Genomic DNA, 17,525 nt, shown 5'->3' with positions numbered 1-17,525 from the left:
TGGCTGAAGCAACCTGCTGATAGCCAACATGAACAGGTGATTTTTTGTTTGTTAAAAAAAAAGGCTTTACGAAAGGTTTACAATTTAGCAATCATCAGCTTGCCTTCTGACAGCTTCATCTGTTACTATTCTAAAACAACTTGGCTTTGTAGATGGAATTTCATTAATTTCCTCAAAGAGATGAACCTACTAATTTTAGTTCAATGAAATATGTTCTTCCCAAATTGACAGCTTTTAAGTTTAAAAATGCATCGGAATCCTATGTACAACGTATCATAAGTGGACTGTCAGATTACTATCCAACAAAATATCCTGGGGATTTAAGATTTTGTTTTCAGGAAAAAAAACTTTTAAGCAACACAGAAACATACTGTATAATAGTTTTATTTTTCTCATTTTACTATTTTTACATTTTATGCACAAATATTTTTTATCTGCGTAAAAATAGAAAATAACTGTTTTATGTAAAATTACAAAAAAAATTAAAACCACAAAGAAATACATAATTGTTATTATGACAGTATAAGTGTCGTTGTCGTTATTTAAAGAGTAAAAATGTATGCAAAAGTCCTCCTCCCATTTACAAAAGATTGAGAATTTTGTTTTTCCTGGCAGCAAGTGAAATATTGAAGTATCAATATTTTTACACCCTTTAGATCTGAAGACATTAAGTTAGTCACAGATTTGTTTTGCAATTATGAATTTTAAAACATTTTTGTGCTATTTCAAGGATACACTAGTTCTTTCTTAAAGGCAGTAGCATAAAATGAATATGGAAAACAGCAGACCTCACAAAAATATTTGGTGGTACAATTCTTTTTGTATCATACTTGAATATCACCATTAATCAGGGGAGAAAACAACTAAACAATTTTTCCTAATAACATAGACTGATACAAAAATAACTGTGATCAGTCAATTTATCTGAAGATCAACCACACATAGCAATTCTGCCTCATTTGTTTTTCTGATGCCAACACAAATATTTAGACTTTAGGCTAGCAAGATATGTATGAAAGTTGGCTCAATAAAAACTTCACATGGAAAACAAATTTTAAAACAAAAATGAACATTTCTTTTACTTAAATTCTTGTACTTCTAAGGTACAAATGATGACCAATAATTTTATCTTTCTTCCTTTGAATATACTGTAAATTCTATGAAAAATTCATTTATAAAAACAAAGCAAAGAATGAATAGCATAAATTTTATTTTCTTTCACAATGTTATATTTTAATAGAAGAAAAAAACTACCTTTCTGATAACTGTAACCTAAGTAAAACAAATATTTTACATATAATTTGAGGCAAAGTAATGAGTTTCTTGAATCAACTGGAGAAATTAGTCACATTACTTTACCTATGTCATGCATAAATGATGGTAAGAAGGAAAAAAAAGCATCTGATCATGTATGAGAACAGTCTCTGTTCAAATTATGAGAAATAAAATGAAAATTGCTAAAGGGAGAAAATGAATAAAATATGATTTTAAAAAAACCATATGGGAATTGCATAGATGAGAAAAAAATTTTCATTCTAGGGATCTAAAAGTAATGTTTTTAGCTTTAAAAACATACACACACATATATAATTGAGACATGTCTATCATCTTGGCTAAAATTTTAATATATGTCTCCCCAAAAGCATTTTAAATATGAAAGCCAAGATTCTTAAGCTCTTGATTATATACCAGAAGGGTATACTTTATTATTTTTTTAAAACTACAAGCAACTTGTCAACTCTCTAGGCCGTAAGAGGATGGTGCAAAACCTTTCTTGCTGTCTATTTGTTACCTGACGTTAGAGCTTCTGTTTATTATTTCATATTGTTATTTTACTCAGATATTCTTAAAACCACAGTGCCCAAATTGTACTAATAATCTGTCCATATATTCTCTTTCAAAAAAGTAAAAATGGAAATACAAATCTTACTCTGCTCAGATATCAACTGCAGGAAGAGCTTAATAATATGAATGAATTGAGAACATGTTTTAGTAAAATTATGCGTTAAGATTACCAGAGAAAGAGATCAAAGATTCCTCCTCTCTCTCTTCTCTTCCTTGTCCTTAAGATCCCTGCCTCTTAGGATTCATTCCAAACCACTACCAGAATTGCTAACAATGCCATCTTGCCTGTATTATCATGCCTTTTTCTCCTAGTTAAGTCAAAAGCATTAACTGAGCTCTTAAGAAGCTTTTTAAGAGGACAGATTTAAAGAAAACAATGAAGGAGAAGGTGCATAAATATTTGAGAATCAACTTTCTCAAATCTGTAAGAGGATTAATAGCTATCTGCCAGTCTCATGTAATAATTCGTGCTTAATACCTTAAACAACAAAGAGAGAAAAGAAAGAAAAAGACATTTCTAGCCATTTTTGTTTAGTGTTCGCTTATGTAAGGAATGTCATATATGCAGGAATTACTTAATTTGAATCTTAAAATGAGTTGTTTAATAATTTTTCTTCTGTATATCTTTATGCCTTCATATATGTTTATAAAATGATCAACTGAATATGTATACAGCTATATGAATACACATATATAATATGGAAAAGGAAAACAAGTGGAAAAGTATCGTCTTAAAGAGAAGACTGCCTATAACAGAGGTCGTATTTTCCTTTTAAAACTATTTGCAAGTAATTTACTAATGCCTTGAAAGGTAAAGTACTACTGACTGATTTAAAGTCTTCATTTTATCAGAAACAAAGGAATATAAGCTGCTTTGCATAATAAACTGGCACTACAGGGTAATTTTTTAAAAAAGGAAGCCATAACAAACCAAAACAAACCTTTATTTTTGGGTTGAGGTATACCTTTTCAGTTTTTTAAATCTCTGACAGGAAAAACAGAGATCATTTTATAATTTTTGTAACAGCTGGTTTATTAGAATTAAATGCCTCTCTCAAAATAATTTAAATTCTTGGTCTGACATGAGTAATCTATACAGAAAATCCTTAAAATTGGCTTGAGTTAATAAGCCAGATTTAAACCTGGATCTCCTCCTTCAGCACTGCTCTTTTGCCAGTCAACTTTTACTGTCCTTTGCTTGCAAATATATAAATAACCTGATACTCTTCGTTTAGTAATTTATTAATATAAATTTATTCGGTATGAACATTTTAGCTCTGCTTGATTAGATGAAACAGGCACACATGCTTTAGCTGAGAAATTCCATTTTCTGGTTCTATGTAAAGCAACATCTAAAGCAGCAGAGAGGGGAAACAGTTATATTTTCAAAAATAGTTAAGCCAGACTGTTTCCTAGAGATACTTCATTTATTTTTCATTTTCAGATACTACTGGCTATTTTTGGTAGGGCTACACATTAATACTGACCAGTTTAGCTTTCCTGACTGTTAAACTATTCCACAATGAACCTGCCTTCACACTGCAGACATTGTGGAGATCCTTTAACATACACATATTCTAAAATATATGCTCAAAGTAAAAAGATCCAAATTCACAAGAGTATGAAATATTTATAAAAAAAATCATGCATCAGACTGTACAGCCTAGAAATAAAAGAAGATTCAAATTCAGTAATAAAGGTAAGAGCTATACTTGCTCTAAACATTTTAAGAAAGACTTTGGAGTCTCAGAATGTCCTGGGGCTCAATTATCCTTTTCCGTTTGCAGAGAAGCAGTAGCCAGAGCTACTGCTGTGACTGGCTGGGCAATTCCATGGAGCTGCATCTTTGCAAGTTTCTTCTGTTCACATTCTGTGACCAAACGGTTCAACTCCGCTGCACTGTATCCAATAAGAGTCTTCAAGTCACAGACAAACTTGTACACAAATCTCTTGCCTTGAACTTTACAAATCATGTCCCCATCGTAATAATATCTTCAAAAAGAGAAAAAAAAATTAGAGACTTCAGAAAAAATAAATGAGACTTCTTTTTTTTTTTTTTTTTTTTTTTTTTTTTTTTTTTTTTTTTGAGACGGAGTCTCGCTCTGTCGCCCAGGCTGGAGTGCAGTGGCGCGATCTCGGCTCACTGCAAGCTCCGCCTCCCGGGTTCACGCCATTCTCCTGCCTCAGCCTCCCGAGTAGCTGGGACTACAGGCGCCCGCCACCACGCCCGGCTAATTTTTTGTATTTTTAGTAGAGACGGGGTTTCACCGTGTTAGCCAGGATGGTCTCGATCTCCTGACCTCATGATCCGCCCGCCTCGGCCTCCCAAAGTGCTGGGATTACAGGCGTGAGCCAATGAGACTTCTTACAATAATTTACAGACTATTCCATAAGCAGAAGCCTAGTACAGTACTGCATCCGCCACAATAGCAATTAATATTGAAGCTATGTAGAATATTTAATGCTACTATCAAATGAAACATCCCAACATTATTTACTAAAATTTCAATGCTCACTACTCCAAAACTCTATACATTAAACTTTCAAAACATATTTTCAACAATTAGAATAAAACATTGATTTAAAAATAATTATTAAACAAAACAAAAAACCTTGAGAGCAGTTCTACTGCCTCAGAACAAGAGCTTTGGAGTCAGAAAGCCAAGATTCAAAACCTAACATTTTTGAGACCACAGGAGTCATATTTTCTCAAAGCTTTTATTCCTCATCTATAAAGTGAGGTTAACAGTGCTTATACCCTCATATCATTGTTGAGGATTAAAGGGATAATCTTTGTAAAGTGCTTAGTATACAATGACTGGCACACAGCCCTCTACAAAATATAAGCTATGTTAATAAAAATCAATAATATCAAAAAAATTAATACATATATTCCACTTCTTTTCTGTCTTGTAAAGAATCCTATATGATGAAGTCATGTCTTCATCTTTATTATTTCACTATGTAAACGCTTTCCAAATTTCAGATAAATTATCCAAGCCCAATAGGGAGCTTTAAGTCTAAGGAGAAGGTCTAAAAGAAACAGAGGATACAGAAAAACAGGTAAAGGACATTGCAAAGAGACAATGTTTCTAAACGTACACAAGCAGAGTTCCGGCAATCATTCTAGAAATCTAGTTTACTGCTGCATTCTATACAGATGCAAACGGAGCTGGATTTATGTTTCCTTTGGAAAACAGACTTTATTTAAACACACACTATGTATTGCTAATTCCAACAACAGGAAAAAGAGGCAAGTCAAGCTCTTTCCATGACTGGCAGATTGCAAAGCCCTTATTTTAAAATTGCACTGCCCACTGACAAAGGGCTATTATAAAAGAAACAACTATTTGCAAAAGTACCAGATATAAACTATCACATTTAGCAGGATAAAAGTCACTTGGCTTAATCAAGAGTCTATTAATAAAAGGACTGACCTATATACAGGAAATTGTCATCTTTCCCTAATTCCAGAGTAGCAAAAGAAAAATAGTTATGTTTGATTTCCCAGTAAGAGATATAACACATTGGGCAGTCTTGTAGTTTCCATTTATGTCAATTACATTAGTACAGAATTTGGATTTCAGCTCATAAACCAACAATTCCTTGCCATCCAGTTAAAAATGCTATAGGCATATCAATTGCTTTAAAAAATTTCTACATTAATATGTAAGACTATACGTGGGGAAAAAAAGGAAAATGGAAAAGGAAAGAGGTTTTATAATTCTAGGAGGAAAATGGAGTTGGCATAATCATATTTCTTGGTAAGAGGTGATAAAAAAGAATATACACACACAAATTTGAATTTTACTGAATACTTCTTTTGATCTAGTAGATGCATCACACAACTGTATATAGTAGCATTTATTCCACTTGTTGCCTCCCTAAAATGAAAGATACACAATACCTATATTTCATGGATATGATTTTTCTTCCCTCTTTTTTTTTAAACTTGTATTTTTTTAAACTTTTTAATTGCAAATATATCACACAAACAAAAGGACACAGAAGTGAACAGTTCAGTGATTTATTACAAAGTGAACATTCATTCACCTGTTAAGTATCACTCAGGTCAAGAAACAGAACACTGCCAGCATCTAGAATCCCCTTTATGTCCCCTCCCAATCACTCCCCAAATCCTGGCTCTAAAAGGTAAACACAAGCCTGTATCATGATAGTAATTTGACTGCTTTTTCTTTATATTTTTATCACCCAAACATGCATCCCTAAATACTGAAATTTAATTTTCCTGTTTTTTGAACTTTACTAAATAAATGTAATCATACAGAATTTGGTCTTTTGGGTCTGGATTCTGTCACTGAACATTATGTTTGTGAGGTTCACTGGTCATTGTTTGTAGCAGGAGCTTAGTTTTCAAGAATGCAAGGTATTCTTGTATGAATATACCATAAATGATTCATTCACTCTACTGTTGATAGATATCTGGTGGTTTCTGGGGTTTGGATGTTATAAATAATCTGCTATGAACATGTGTATGGGCATAGAAGTACATCTCTGTTTGATATGTATGAAACAGTTGCTTAGGGGAGCAACTGTTACAATTTACATTCCTATCAAAAGGGTAGAAGCATTCCCATTGCTCCATATCCTCAACAGAGCTTAGTTCTGGCAATCTTTTAAATTGTAGCCACTCTAGGGGGTGAGTTGTACCATTTAATTATGGTTTTCAATTGCATTACTCTGAATACTAATGAGGCCGTACACCTTTGCATATATTCATTGGCCATTTGGATAATCTCTAGCCTGAGGTGTCTATTCAAGTCTCTTGCCCATTAAAAAATTGATTTGTAAGAATTGGTTAGATATTCTAGATACTTCTGTCCGACATGTGTGGCTCTCTTAATAAGGCTTTCAACGAACAGAAATTCCTAATTTAAATATAGTCCAATTTATTGATCTTTCCCTTTAGAATTAGTCCTTTTGATTCTGTTTAAATGTCTCCCTACCACCAGAAGTTATGAAAGTATTTCTAGATCCTTTTCTATTTTACTTTTTACATGTAGAGCTACAAGCTACATGGAATTGATTTTTGGTACGGCATAAGCAAGAGGTCAGCTTTTACTTTTCCCCTGAGATGGAGAGTAAACTATCCCAGCACTGATTATTGAAAAGCAGGTCGTTTCCTCATATGTTTTCTCCCCACTGCCATTTCTTTAAATCAAATGCTTACATATTCCTGGTTCTATTTTGGCTGTATGGCCTATTTGTCTTGAGCAAATAGCATAACTGTCTTATTACTGTAACTTTAGAGTCAGTCTCAATATCCTGTGGGACAAGTCTTTCCACTTTGCTAATCTTCAGGTGTCCTGACTACCATGGTACTTTATAGTCCCATGTAAATTTTACAATTATCTTCTCAAGTTCTATGAAAAACTTAGTTTGATTTTTCAAATTAAACTAAGTTGCTGCACTGAAACTTAGATCAATCTGGGGGGGAACTGACATCTTAATTATTAACTCTAACAATTTACCTGTAATTTTGAGGGGACTTGTATGTATACAATCTGTATCAACTCTCAAAAATGGCAGCTTTAATTATGATTATACACGAAGAATCTTTAGACAGTTGGCAATGTGTTTGAGACTGAATGGTAAAGGATAAGCATTTTGAAAACTAAACATTTTAGTTACTCATGAACTCTGAGAAACAATGGGTCATTCAGGAAAAGAAAAATAATCACAGCCAACTATGTAATAATAGTTACATGGCTGTAATACTGTAACAATGAATACTCGCTGAACCAAAATTTCCATATAATTATATTGGGATACTGAGATGAGGGGATGGAAAGGGGAAGGGAGAGTGTGTGTGTGTGAGCTAAATTATAATCTTTCAGTGTGAAAATGGCCAAGTGAAACATGAAGAAGCAGTAAAAGCATGCTATTTAGAAAAACTCGTGAATTGCAGAACTATTTTACCATATTCAATCTCCCAAAAAATCAGACATAATTCCGTGATATTCTTATATATCCTTCTTCTCAGATACTTAAATGTACCTGTTGAATTTCCATCACTGTAGTAGGCATAATTTCTGATAGTAATTTCTGTCAAAAAACCTTATACTACTTATGGAGAGTTTGTATCAATGTAAAGATTGGATATCCAGATTTAGGCAGATTGTGTAGAAAATGGGTCAATATTCTGCTTGTAATTGTAAAAACAGAGGACAGTTTCTGCTTACTCATTAAAAACTAACACTCAATTCATCTAGGCAAATAATAAAAACCTCAAAAATTAAACATTTTTTTCTGGACAGAGTATTATAGCTTTCAAATCAGATAAAAACAAACAATCTTAGAGTAATTTTGTAAAAAAAAACTGTACCTCGAAATTATTAAGATCTTTTTAAAAAGGTTTTTTAATATGTAAAGAAAAAACATAAACAAGTTTTTAATATCATTACATAACAATGCTTATTACATCTAGAATAAGAAACTATTTTTTAGAAAGTTTCTATTTTTGATAACAGAAAAAAAAGTAATAAAGGCTTACCTTAATGCACGACTGAGTTTCTCATAGTTCATCGTAGGCTTATTTTTACGCTGTCCCCATTTCTGTGCAACCAGTTCAGGCTGATTTAGCTTAAATTCACCTTCATCACCAACCCAAGAAATGCAGTCTCGAGCGTCCTTATCAGTAAGAAGTTCTAGCAAAAACTGCCATAGTTGGATTTGGCCATTGTTTCCTAAATTGGTAAGAGGAACAAAGCATTAGCTATAGTGTTACAGATTAGCCCAAGGCAAAGACAACAAACTGGTCCCGTGGTTTAAATCTCAGCCATGGCAAAAACAATTTTTGTTTTTCTAGAAATGCTGTCTAAAAACTGCCAGAGGGATAGTCCAAATTCACATTTTTCATACAGTAAAATACAACAAAATATACCTAATTAGATAGATATATTTTATAAATACAAGAAAATACAAAAATACCTGTTCTATTCCCAGGTGAGCTTCTATCTTCTCCTGAAATCCTCGGCGCTCTTTGTACTTTGGCTGCCTTCGCACTACTATTTATAACTTTAATGGTAGTAGGTGTAGCAGATTGCACTGATGCTGGAATAATTTGCACAGCTGCAAAGACAGACAAGGAGAAATTTTTTTTCTTCCAATACAAGCAGGAAAAAAAAAATTACTGAAAGACATTATCACTTTAACTAATGTCCTATGAATTACCCCAAGAAAGTACTTCACTACAGAAAGCCTCAATCCACAATTTCAAACAAAATAACAAAAAAGTTCAGTATAATGCTTGCATTATAGTTTGTGCATCTTAGTAAGAGCTAGTATTCTTGTTTGGAAATAACTTAGTGATGCATACACATTAGACAGAGAGTATTTAAATATGTTTGTTTTTAAAACATTTGTTCATAAAAATGGTTTGTCAAATATATTGTACTAAATGTGGACAAATGAGAATTCACACCACCAGTTTGAGAATCTGGCAATATCTGGAGTAAGGCTGAAAGGATAGAAACCCTATGACACGAACATCTCACACATGTTCTTACAAATATTCATTCAATGATGTTTTCACAGCATTTAAAAAATACAGCAGTGAAAATGAATGAAACAGCTGCAAGTATCAACATGAGTAATTCTCAAATGATAAAAAAGTTATAAAATAATATGTACAATGTATTATTTTACAAACAATGTTTAAACATGTGGAAAACAATGCTATACAGTGTTTACAATTACATAGTTGGTAAAAATATAAAATATGCAGACAGTAATAAACATAAAATTCAAGATAGTTCTCTGGTAGGAGAGAGGAAAATGAAACCTACAACAGGTATACTTGGTGTAAAAAATTTTATTTCTTATGATGTACACAGGTGTTAGTTATACTTTCTTTGTGTATCTCAAATTCCTCATTAAAAATTTTAGCCGGTTGGGATGATCTTGTGACGTGTGTGTTCGTACCTCAGGTAAAACATAGCTAAAAGCTTATGGCATAAGCGGAAAAGAAAGATGCATGCTGAAAAGGGGGGAAAAATGCCCCAAAAGAGCTCAGCAGGCTTAAAAGTATTCTCAAACTAGACAGTAATGTTTTAATGAAAGATGTTTAAGAGATAGCAACTGTTGTGGTACCCAAACCCAAACATGCCAAGAGAAAATGCAACATGAGGTAAAAGATGGAAAAGATGACATGAAAATGGAGATGGATATTAAGAGAAACAAAAAGACTCTTCTAGACTGTACTTCTAGCAAGTACAGTACCCAATATAGATGAATCAAAGGTAAAGAATAAAGCTGAAGGCAAAGCGAGAGAAAAGAAAGGGGAAAAGCCAAGCAAAAGTAGTGGAAGCGGCGAAGGGTTTGGCCTGGTAGACTCTTCAAGCCTTGGAAAATGCCACATGGGACAGATGATCCATTAGAATGTATACAACTGTATATTTTGATTGCAACTCCCACCAAATGAAAACTATTTGTTTTCCTATTTTAACTTGGCCTTTTTTCTTCATTTCAAACCCAGTGTAACTCCTCAAGTTTGTTTTGGACACTTGAATATTTTCTCTGCTGTATCCAACCTATACTGATATTTCAATTGGATGCTACCTAATATCCAGTTATTATCAGGCATGAAAGTTCTGTCAGGTATGAATGTGGTTAGAATTGTTCTTACAACTTGGTAATTAACAGTCAGTAAAGATGAAACAAATGATGTCCTAACAAATTTTGGTGAACTGAGATACAAAGCAAGCTGTTATGTTAATCGTATCATTTAAAAACACATGAGTGGATCTTATAAAGTACTTGTGTCGAGCTTTCATTCCACAGAACAAAAGATATTTTGTGTGTAGAAAAAAAATTTTTTTAAATAATTTTCTTTTATTACCTTGCAGTATCAAATAAACATTTCTTATTAATAAAAGGGCAAATATAGGTACAAATACTCACGTTGATCAATTGTAACTATTTCATTCATCTGTTGTTCTTGACTTGCCAATACATCTGAAAAAAACAAAAATTTTTTGTTTTTATTTAAAACCAAAAATATAAAAACCCCAATCCAATAAAACTCAACTTAATAAACATGGTTCTTTTAAAAAGAACTCCACAATTAAAATCAAAACACTGAACTGAAACTTACTGGCATAAAAACCTTAAAAATATTTGATAGTCACTTTAAAAGGAAAAGATACCTTAAGAGAAATAACACAGGGAAAAGCTCCAATGTCTTTTAGTGTTCAGTAAAGTTCTGCAGAGAACTATGGTTTTCTAAATGTAAACATTTGTATTGAAATCCACATAAAGCCATGTAAAAATATGGAAATCTTCAAGATCAGATCAAAGATAAAACATACACCAAAATTAAATTATTTAGGTACGTATCTCCACCAAAAAGGCCTCCTTCCCATTATCTGTTATAACATCCACTTTTGACTAAAGCTGCTTAAGCTTTATAATGCTTCTACTCAAAGACAGCAAATTTTCAACACAATTGTAGCAGTCCTAAATGTCTCAATTAAACTAAATAATTTCACATTTAAAAATATAGTTCCCAAAATAAAAATACTATAAAGGTCCTGAGATAAGGCTTTACAGAACCATTCATTACTTATCTGTTGTTATTCCCTACTTAGATGTTATTCTTTACCTCTCACAAGAATTGCACATCCCAGTCTCTATTACTTCAGCCTACTTTGTGCCCATCACAAATTGCATGCCTCTCTCTTGAAATTGAAACTATACCCTCCAGCAATCATTCTGGGTACTGAGGCCTGGGCTCCCAAGAAGACTCCGCCTAAGGGTGCCTTGCCAGGATCCAGTTCCAGACACGCAGAGCTGGAAAAGGTTGGGGAAGTAAAAAGAGGTCAGAATCCTATCAGATGGGAGCTTTGAGGGTCTGAAGACTGAGGACTTAACAATTATATGGGACTGGCTTCAGACAGATCTGGATTCAGTTCTTAGCTCTTACTGACTATATGACTTTGGTAAAATTACCAACCTCTTTCAACATTAACTTCTTCAAGTTTAAATTAGACACCTATACTTACTGCCTCATGAGGTTATTGTGAGGATTAAAGAAACATGTTTTTAAAAAGCACAGTGCACAAAACAGTTACTTTTTCAGTCAACTGACAACCTCACTGTTTTATCCAGACTCCTAGTTCTGAGCATTCTCCTCCAGAACTGTGGTCTCTCTTGATAAAAAAAAATATGTACTTTATGTTTGTAGTAAATTTTCCTCAGAATTTTATAAAAGTTCCTCAAAGAGGAACTATTTGAGACTAAAGGAACCTAGCCTCAAAAGAGGCAAACGAAAGCATCACCATCACACAGCGCAGGCATAATCAACTTGTAAAATCACCTTCTAAGTCCTAATTCTCAGATTGGAGTTTGGTCTGTTTCCTGGAAACTCTCAAGACAGAAGGCAGACCACAGGGGGAAAAAAAAAAAGTTTTTGAAAGACTGGTCCAAGACCAATCTCTTCAAAGTACAGGCACTCTGAATATCACATTCCTCCCTGAAACCCCCAAATCCTTGCTACACACAAAGTAAGCAGTCTTGAGAGGCAAAGCCCTGGGGGATATGGAGCCATTTTATGAAGAAACATTAGACACTACAGGAATAAAACAATTATTTTTCCTAAATAAAACCCTTAGCAAACTGAGAACTTCCTTTGCCTTTGGTGACAGAAGACAGAGATTAACACCGAGAAGGACATCATGGAACTGGTAGTACTGGGACATTTCCTAATTATCCTCCCATGTATAGTAGGACTTGGATGTAGTTTCAACATAGGGGGGACTGCAGGCAGGTGGTGGCTCAGGTGAATAATCTCATACAAATATCTGAAGAAGGAGCCCTACCTCTTCAGTACTGCTGCTTCTTGAGAGATCACTGAGGATGGATAATAGAGGCTGGGTTATTAACAGTTCTGTCCCAGAATCAGTGCCTTTTGCAGATAGGCTGCAGACTTCTCTCTACAGAAGGGACCAGAGTACTAACTACACTGAGCTCAAAAAACCCTGTTCTGAGAAGTAAGACTTGTGAATTCTAGAAAGTCTGTTAGAAATACCCTTACACATCATCCTGCTCATCTCCCAATTCTGAACTGAGCACTAGATTTCCAAGGCAGATGGGATTTCCCTACCCCGGCAGAGTGAAGAACCATGGCTGGATCACCAAGAAATTCCGTGAGACACTCATCTAGGCTGTGGGACTTTGTTGCTTTAAAAGACAAAGCAATGGTTCCAGAGCAGAGCTTTTCTGAGGAAGACTCATTCAACCGCATGGAAATGGAAAGATACACAAGACACCTTTGACTTCTGTTCTGGGAAAAGCCTATGAATAAGCTTTAAAGTTTGAGAAGCAATAAGAGAACCAGAAAGAGACAGCCACAACAAACAGCTGACCTGGGAAAGACTGGAAAAAACGTGGATTTGGGAAAAATGAAACTACCATCTATGCACTATCTTTGTTGTGTTCTTGAGATTTCTTATAAGAAAGTGTTTCAATAAACATGACTCACATGTTTCACAATTCAGAATCTACCTTATTCATTTCAAAACCTCTGCAGGGAAGGAAATCTGTGAAACCAAGGACAAAGCTTCAACCAGGACATTCAACTTACTTATCTAGTAAGAATGGAAATTGGAAATAAATGCTGCAAATACAATGAATGTACTAAGTCTTTTAGTATCATAGATACTTAAAAAAAACATCTGGGAGAATCCTTACAAGAATAAAATTATAAACAATTAAGAAATGCCTCTCTCCAGAGCTCATTTCTTATTCACCAGCAGAGAAAGCACTTTCAACTCCTGATCTCAAGTGATCTGCCCACCCCAGACTCCCAAAGTGCTGGGGTTACAGGAGTGAGCCACTGCACCTGGCCAGAGAAAGCACCTTGAATGAAAACTGCAAGCATTGAATTACGGTGGAAAAATCCCTCCACCAGAGCTCTCTCCTTATTGGGTATATAATAAAACAAAATGCTATCATTAACATTTTCATCCATAACTGATATAAAAGCAAAGTCAGAGTATGTTGTAGTCATGTGTTCTGAAAAATATGTGGGTCTGGCTAGCATTTCTGATATGCAAAACTGTCAAGGAATGGGTTGCTTTCGGTGTCTTAACAGTGACAGAAATATAAGATGGATTAAAATTCAAGCAAAAATAATTTACATTTGTGCCTTGTTTTCTTGGACAGCCAAGTAGTTTCCAAACTTCTCTCTCTCTTTTTTTTCCAATTGAGACTCTTGCTCTGTCACCATGCTGGATTGTAGTGGCGCAGTCTCAGCTCACTGCAACCTCCGCCTTTCAGGTTCAGGCTATCCTCTCGCCTCAACCTCCCAAGTAGGTAGGACTACAGGCACGCACCACCTTGTCCACCTATTTTTTGTATTTTTAGTGGAGATGGGGTTTCACCACGTTGGCCAGGCTGGTCTCGAACTTCTAACCTCAAGTGATCTGCCTGCCTCATACAATTTCTTTATATGGTCACTTAATCATAATAATGTCTGAAGCCTTACAAGTTATAAGTGGAAAAACTTATAACCAATGGCTTCCAATTCCAAAAGGTGGCTGCATACACTTCATTCCCTCTTAAGACTCTATTCAATTAATAGTAAAGACTTCAAAAAAGATTTAATCTCATCAATAATGAAGAGAACGGGTAGGAAGCCACCTGTAAACAAATGATCTCTTCCGTTTCTAGATGAGCAGTAAATGTAAGAGCTGATCAAACAGAAGGCAACAAATGGAATATATGAAGAGGGCTAAGTGTAGGGCACAGCATCTGATTTAAGAACTTGGATTCTAATGTTAGCCTGGGCTTGAATCCTGGCTCTGCCACTTCCTAGCTGTGACTTTATGGGGCTCTCAAAGCCTCACTTTCCTATCTAAAAAATAAGCGAAGTAATGACTTGTGGTGTTACTATAGGAATTAAAGAACATATAGAGCTTTCAGCATAGCATTATACAGTAAATAAATGTTAATTATTATTGCTTATTACTTATCATTATCAATAAACAATTAAGATGAAAGCAAAGTTACAAGGAAATAAAATTAAGCTTAAATTACAATGTAAAGAAATAACTGTAATTTCATACATTTTCGGAGAAGTTCCAGATGACTCCAGAGAATTTCTCCCCGAGGAACCCGCTGAAAAAAATCTTCTTGGTTGAGACTACATAATTCTCTCCCCGAAATGTTGAGTGTGGTGAGGTCTATATCGGTCATGCTGAATTCCTTCATTACCCAAACCACCCAATGCAGGACTTGGTCTGTGGACCACTGTATGGGATCTAGAAAGAAAAATATTCACTTTAGCCTAGTTCCATTTTAGATACTGTGTAAATTTACAGTTAACTTCTCAATACACACACATACACACAGATGTTTTCTTTCCCCAAGTATATGAGGTAAACTTACTATATGAAGGAAAAAAAAAAAAAAAGAAAATTATGCTGTAATTTTTTCCTCAGCTCCTTCCCAATTTCTTAATCTAAATTTCTGATGCAGTCACTTGGTTCAACCTCAGTTGGAACTGTATCAAGAAAAACAAAATGCAAAACTGCTCTCCAGTGGGCCAAATGAAAGAATAAAATATGAGATTATTCTGGAGAGAATAAAGTAAATTATCCAAGTTTAAAAAAATTTGCAGTTGCATTGAAAAAAAATCAAAAGGGGATTCTAAGAAGCTAGCTTTATTCTCCAAACTATGAACCATATCCTTTTTCCTCCCTTTTCCTTCCTGTAAAAAGTTGGCTGCTCCTGCATTTACCCTTATGATGCATTTCCAATAAATAAATAAACATGGTAATTGCCTGTTTTACTCAGCTGTCCCCTCACAACACATTAAGAAATACAAGAAATGTGTCTTGTAAACCATTCTATCTTTAGAACCTAACAGTGCCTTGCTCATACACTTGTTTAATCTTAAAGAGTATATCCAAATAATTTTCCTTGTGCCTATCATTTACTACCTAATTGAATTCATAAATAAAAAAAATGGCCAATATCTATAAATATTACATTGCTGTATCACCCGCACCTAATAGAGCATTCTATCTGTGTAAGTTTAATACATATTAGCTAAATTAGTTTTGGTTCTGGTACTCCCGCTTTAAGAAGATGATCTATTCAAATAATATTGGTTATATACCCAATAAATAAATGCTATTCAATAAGAAAAGTAGAAAAAAAATAACATTTAGGTATCGAGGGCAAATTATAGTGAAAATAAATCAAACATAAGAATTTTATAAAAGTTCTTCAAAGAGGCAAAGTGCTATTGAAACTGAAACTATTCCATTTGAGACTAAAGGAACAGAGGTGCCCTAGCCTCAAAAGGCAAAAGCAAGCATTCTAAGAATACAGGATTAATAGCCACAGAATATATATTTTAAAATTTTTCCATAAAGTTGTTACGTGAGGATTCTAGGAAGATGGTGGCAAAGTTTTTTAATTTTTCTGAATTGTACACATAAACATAAAAAAGTGACTGGAGAACAAAACCAAAAACCCACGAACATTTACATAAAACCAGGTGACAAGATATCTTCATGGACCTCAAGATACAAGAGGGTAAAGACAAAGCAGTAACAGCTATAAGACCTCCATGGTCTTAGCTTGTGTGCAGGAGAAAGCAAAGGGAAGCAAGGGAAGTGTGACCCACTCTGATCATAGGAAAACCTGAGCGCAGCCAAGAAGCATGCATTCAAAGTACAACAGGACAAGATGAAAGCAACGCTAAAAAGCAGTTTCGCCCAATCCAATAGCCGCAGTGTGTGTTAAGATTTAAAGGGCTGAAGCAATGTAGCACCTGGGTGTTTGTCAAACTGAGCCAAGAACCACTTTCAGGAGAATGGCCCACAGTAAGGAGAAACTGGCAGAGTGGAACTAGAAGTGAGCAGCAGAGGGACGCCAAGGAAAAGGAAAGAGGAGAAGGCCCAGGTAAAAGTCGACAAGAACTGAAAAAGAAAGTTGCCTTATCTGTGAGTACTATACTACTTGAAAACAACAGAAGCAGAGTTAAATAGAAAAGCTATCCTGAAACACACCTCTTTTAAAAGAAAAAGAAAGCTAATTTCACATAAAAATTTAAAAATAAAAAAAACTCAGGGAAAAATATAATTTGTCTGATTTGTTTTCTCAAATATCAGGACTTCTGGTTTAACATAACTAATTGTCCACCCATGTTCTGCCTCCTTTCTCTAAGACTCTAGTAAAACAAGAGTAAAGGAATTTTTAAAAGATGCAAAATCACAGGAACATGAGTACAAAGTGACAGGCATGGATGAAAGATTTAATCTAATGTTTTGAAGACAATAAGCAGAGTGGTAATCGATTTGGCAGAGGAGGGGAAAACTATGACCTAAAATGTTTGCCAAGGAGGATGCCAGTAAGAAGTGAGAGAATTCCTGCCTGCAGAACCCCCTTCACTGGTTCAAGTCATGGTGGTTCTGAGTAGCAACAGAGGCTTAAAGCTGAAAATAAGGAGACTGATTTAAAGTAGATGGTGTGGTTAGAACCTCCAGGGTCTCTCTTTCATTTGGGGGGCCAGTTAAATGAGTGCACCCCACACATGTGGACACCGGGAAAACACTTATTAATAGATGGGGAGAGACACGAACAGACACCGAGAGAACAATTCCCAGTAATAAAAGCCTATAAACTGAAGAGTGAGACAGTCTCCACCTTCT

The 17,525-nt window shown here is 34.6% G+C and overlaps 1 protein-coding gene and 1 pseudogene across 8 annotated transcripts in view; one reads left to right on the top strand and one right to left on the bottom strand.

Moving 5' to 3' along the window:
• Positions 1 to 368: 368 nt before the first annotated feature.
• The window catches only part of GABPA (GA binding protein transcription factor subunit alpha), a 37,828-nt gene continuing 20,671 nt past the window's right edge, over positions 369 to 17,525 (bottom strand). For all 8 annotated transcript variants that reach the window (XM_024352453.3, XM_016938448.4, XM_024352454.3 and 5 more), the window contains 5 exons: positions 14,931 to 15,125; positions 10,768 to 10,821; positions 8,797 to 8,937; positions 8,360 to 8,552; positions 369 to 3,837 (listed from right to left, as the gene is read on the bottom strand). In XM_024352453.3, coding sequence (XP_024208221.1) covers positions 3,609 to 3,837; positions 8,360 to 8,552; positions 8,797 to 8,937; positions 10,768 to 10,821; positions 14,931 to 15,125 — 812 coding nt within the window. In that variant the 3' untranslated portion in view covers positions 369 to 3,608. The remainder of the gene's footprint in view (positions 3,838 to 8,359; positions 8,553 to 8,796; positions 8,938 to 10,767; positions 10,822 to 14,930; positions 15,126 to 17,525) is intronic.
• On the top strand, positions 9,529 to 10,222 carry LOC104002358 (protein LLP homolog; annotated as a pseudogene).

Source organism: Pan troglodytes, chromosome 22, assembly GCF_028858775.2.
Source record: "Pan troglodytes isolate AG18354 chromosome 22, NHGRI_mPanTro3-v2.0_pri, whole genome shotgun sequence".
Classification (NCBI taxonomy): domain Eukaryota; kingdom Metazoa; phylum Chordata; class Mammalia; order Primates; family Hominidae; genus Pan; species Pan troglodytes.
The sequence above is the reverse complement of the archived record's forward strand: the minus strand, read 5'-3'. Positions and strand labels throughout refer to the sequence as shown.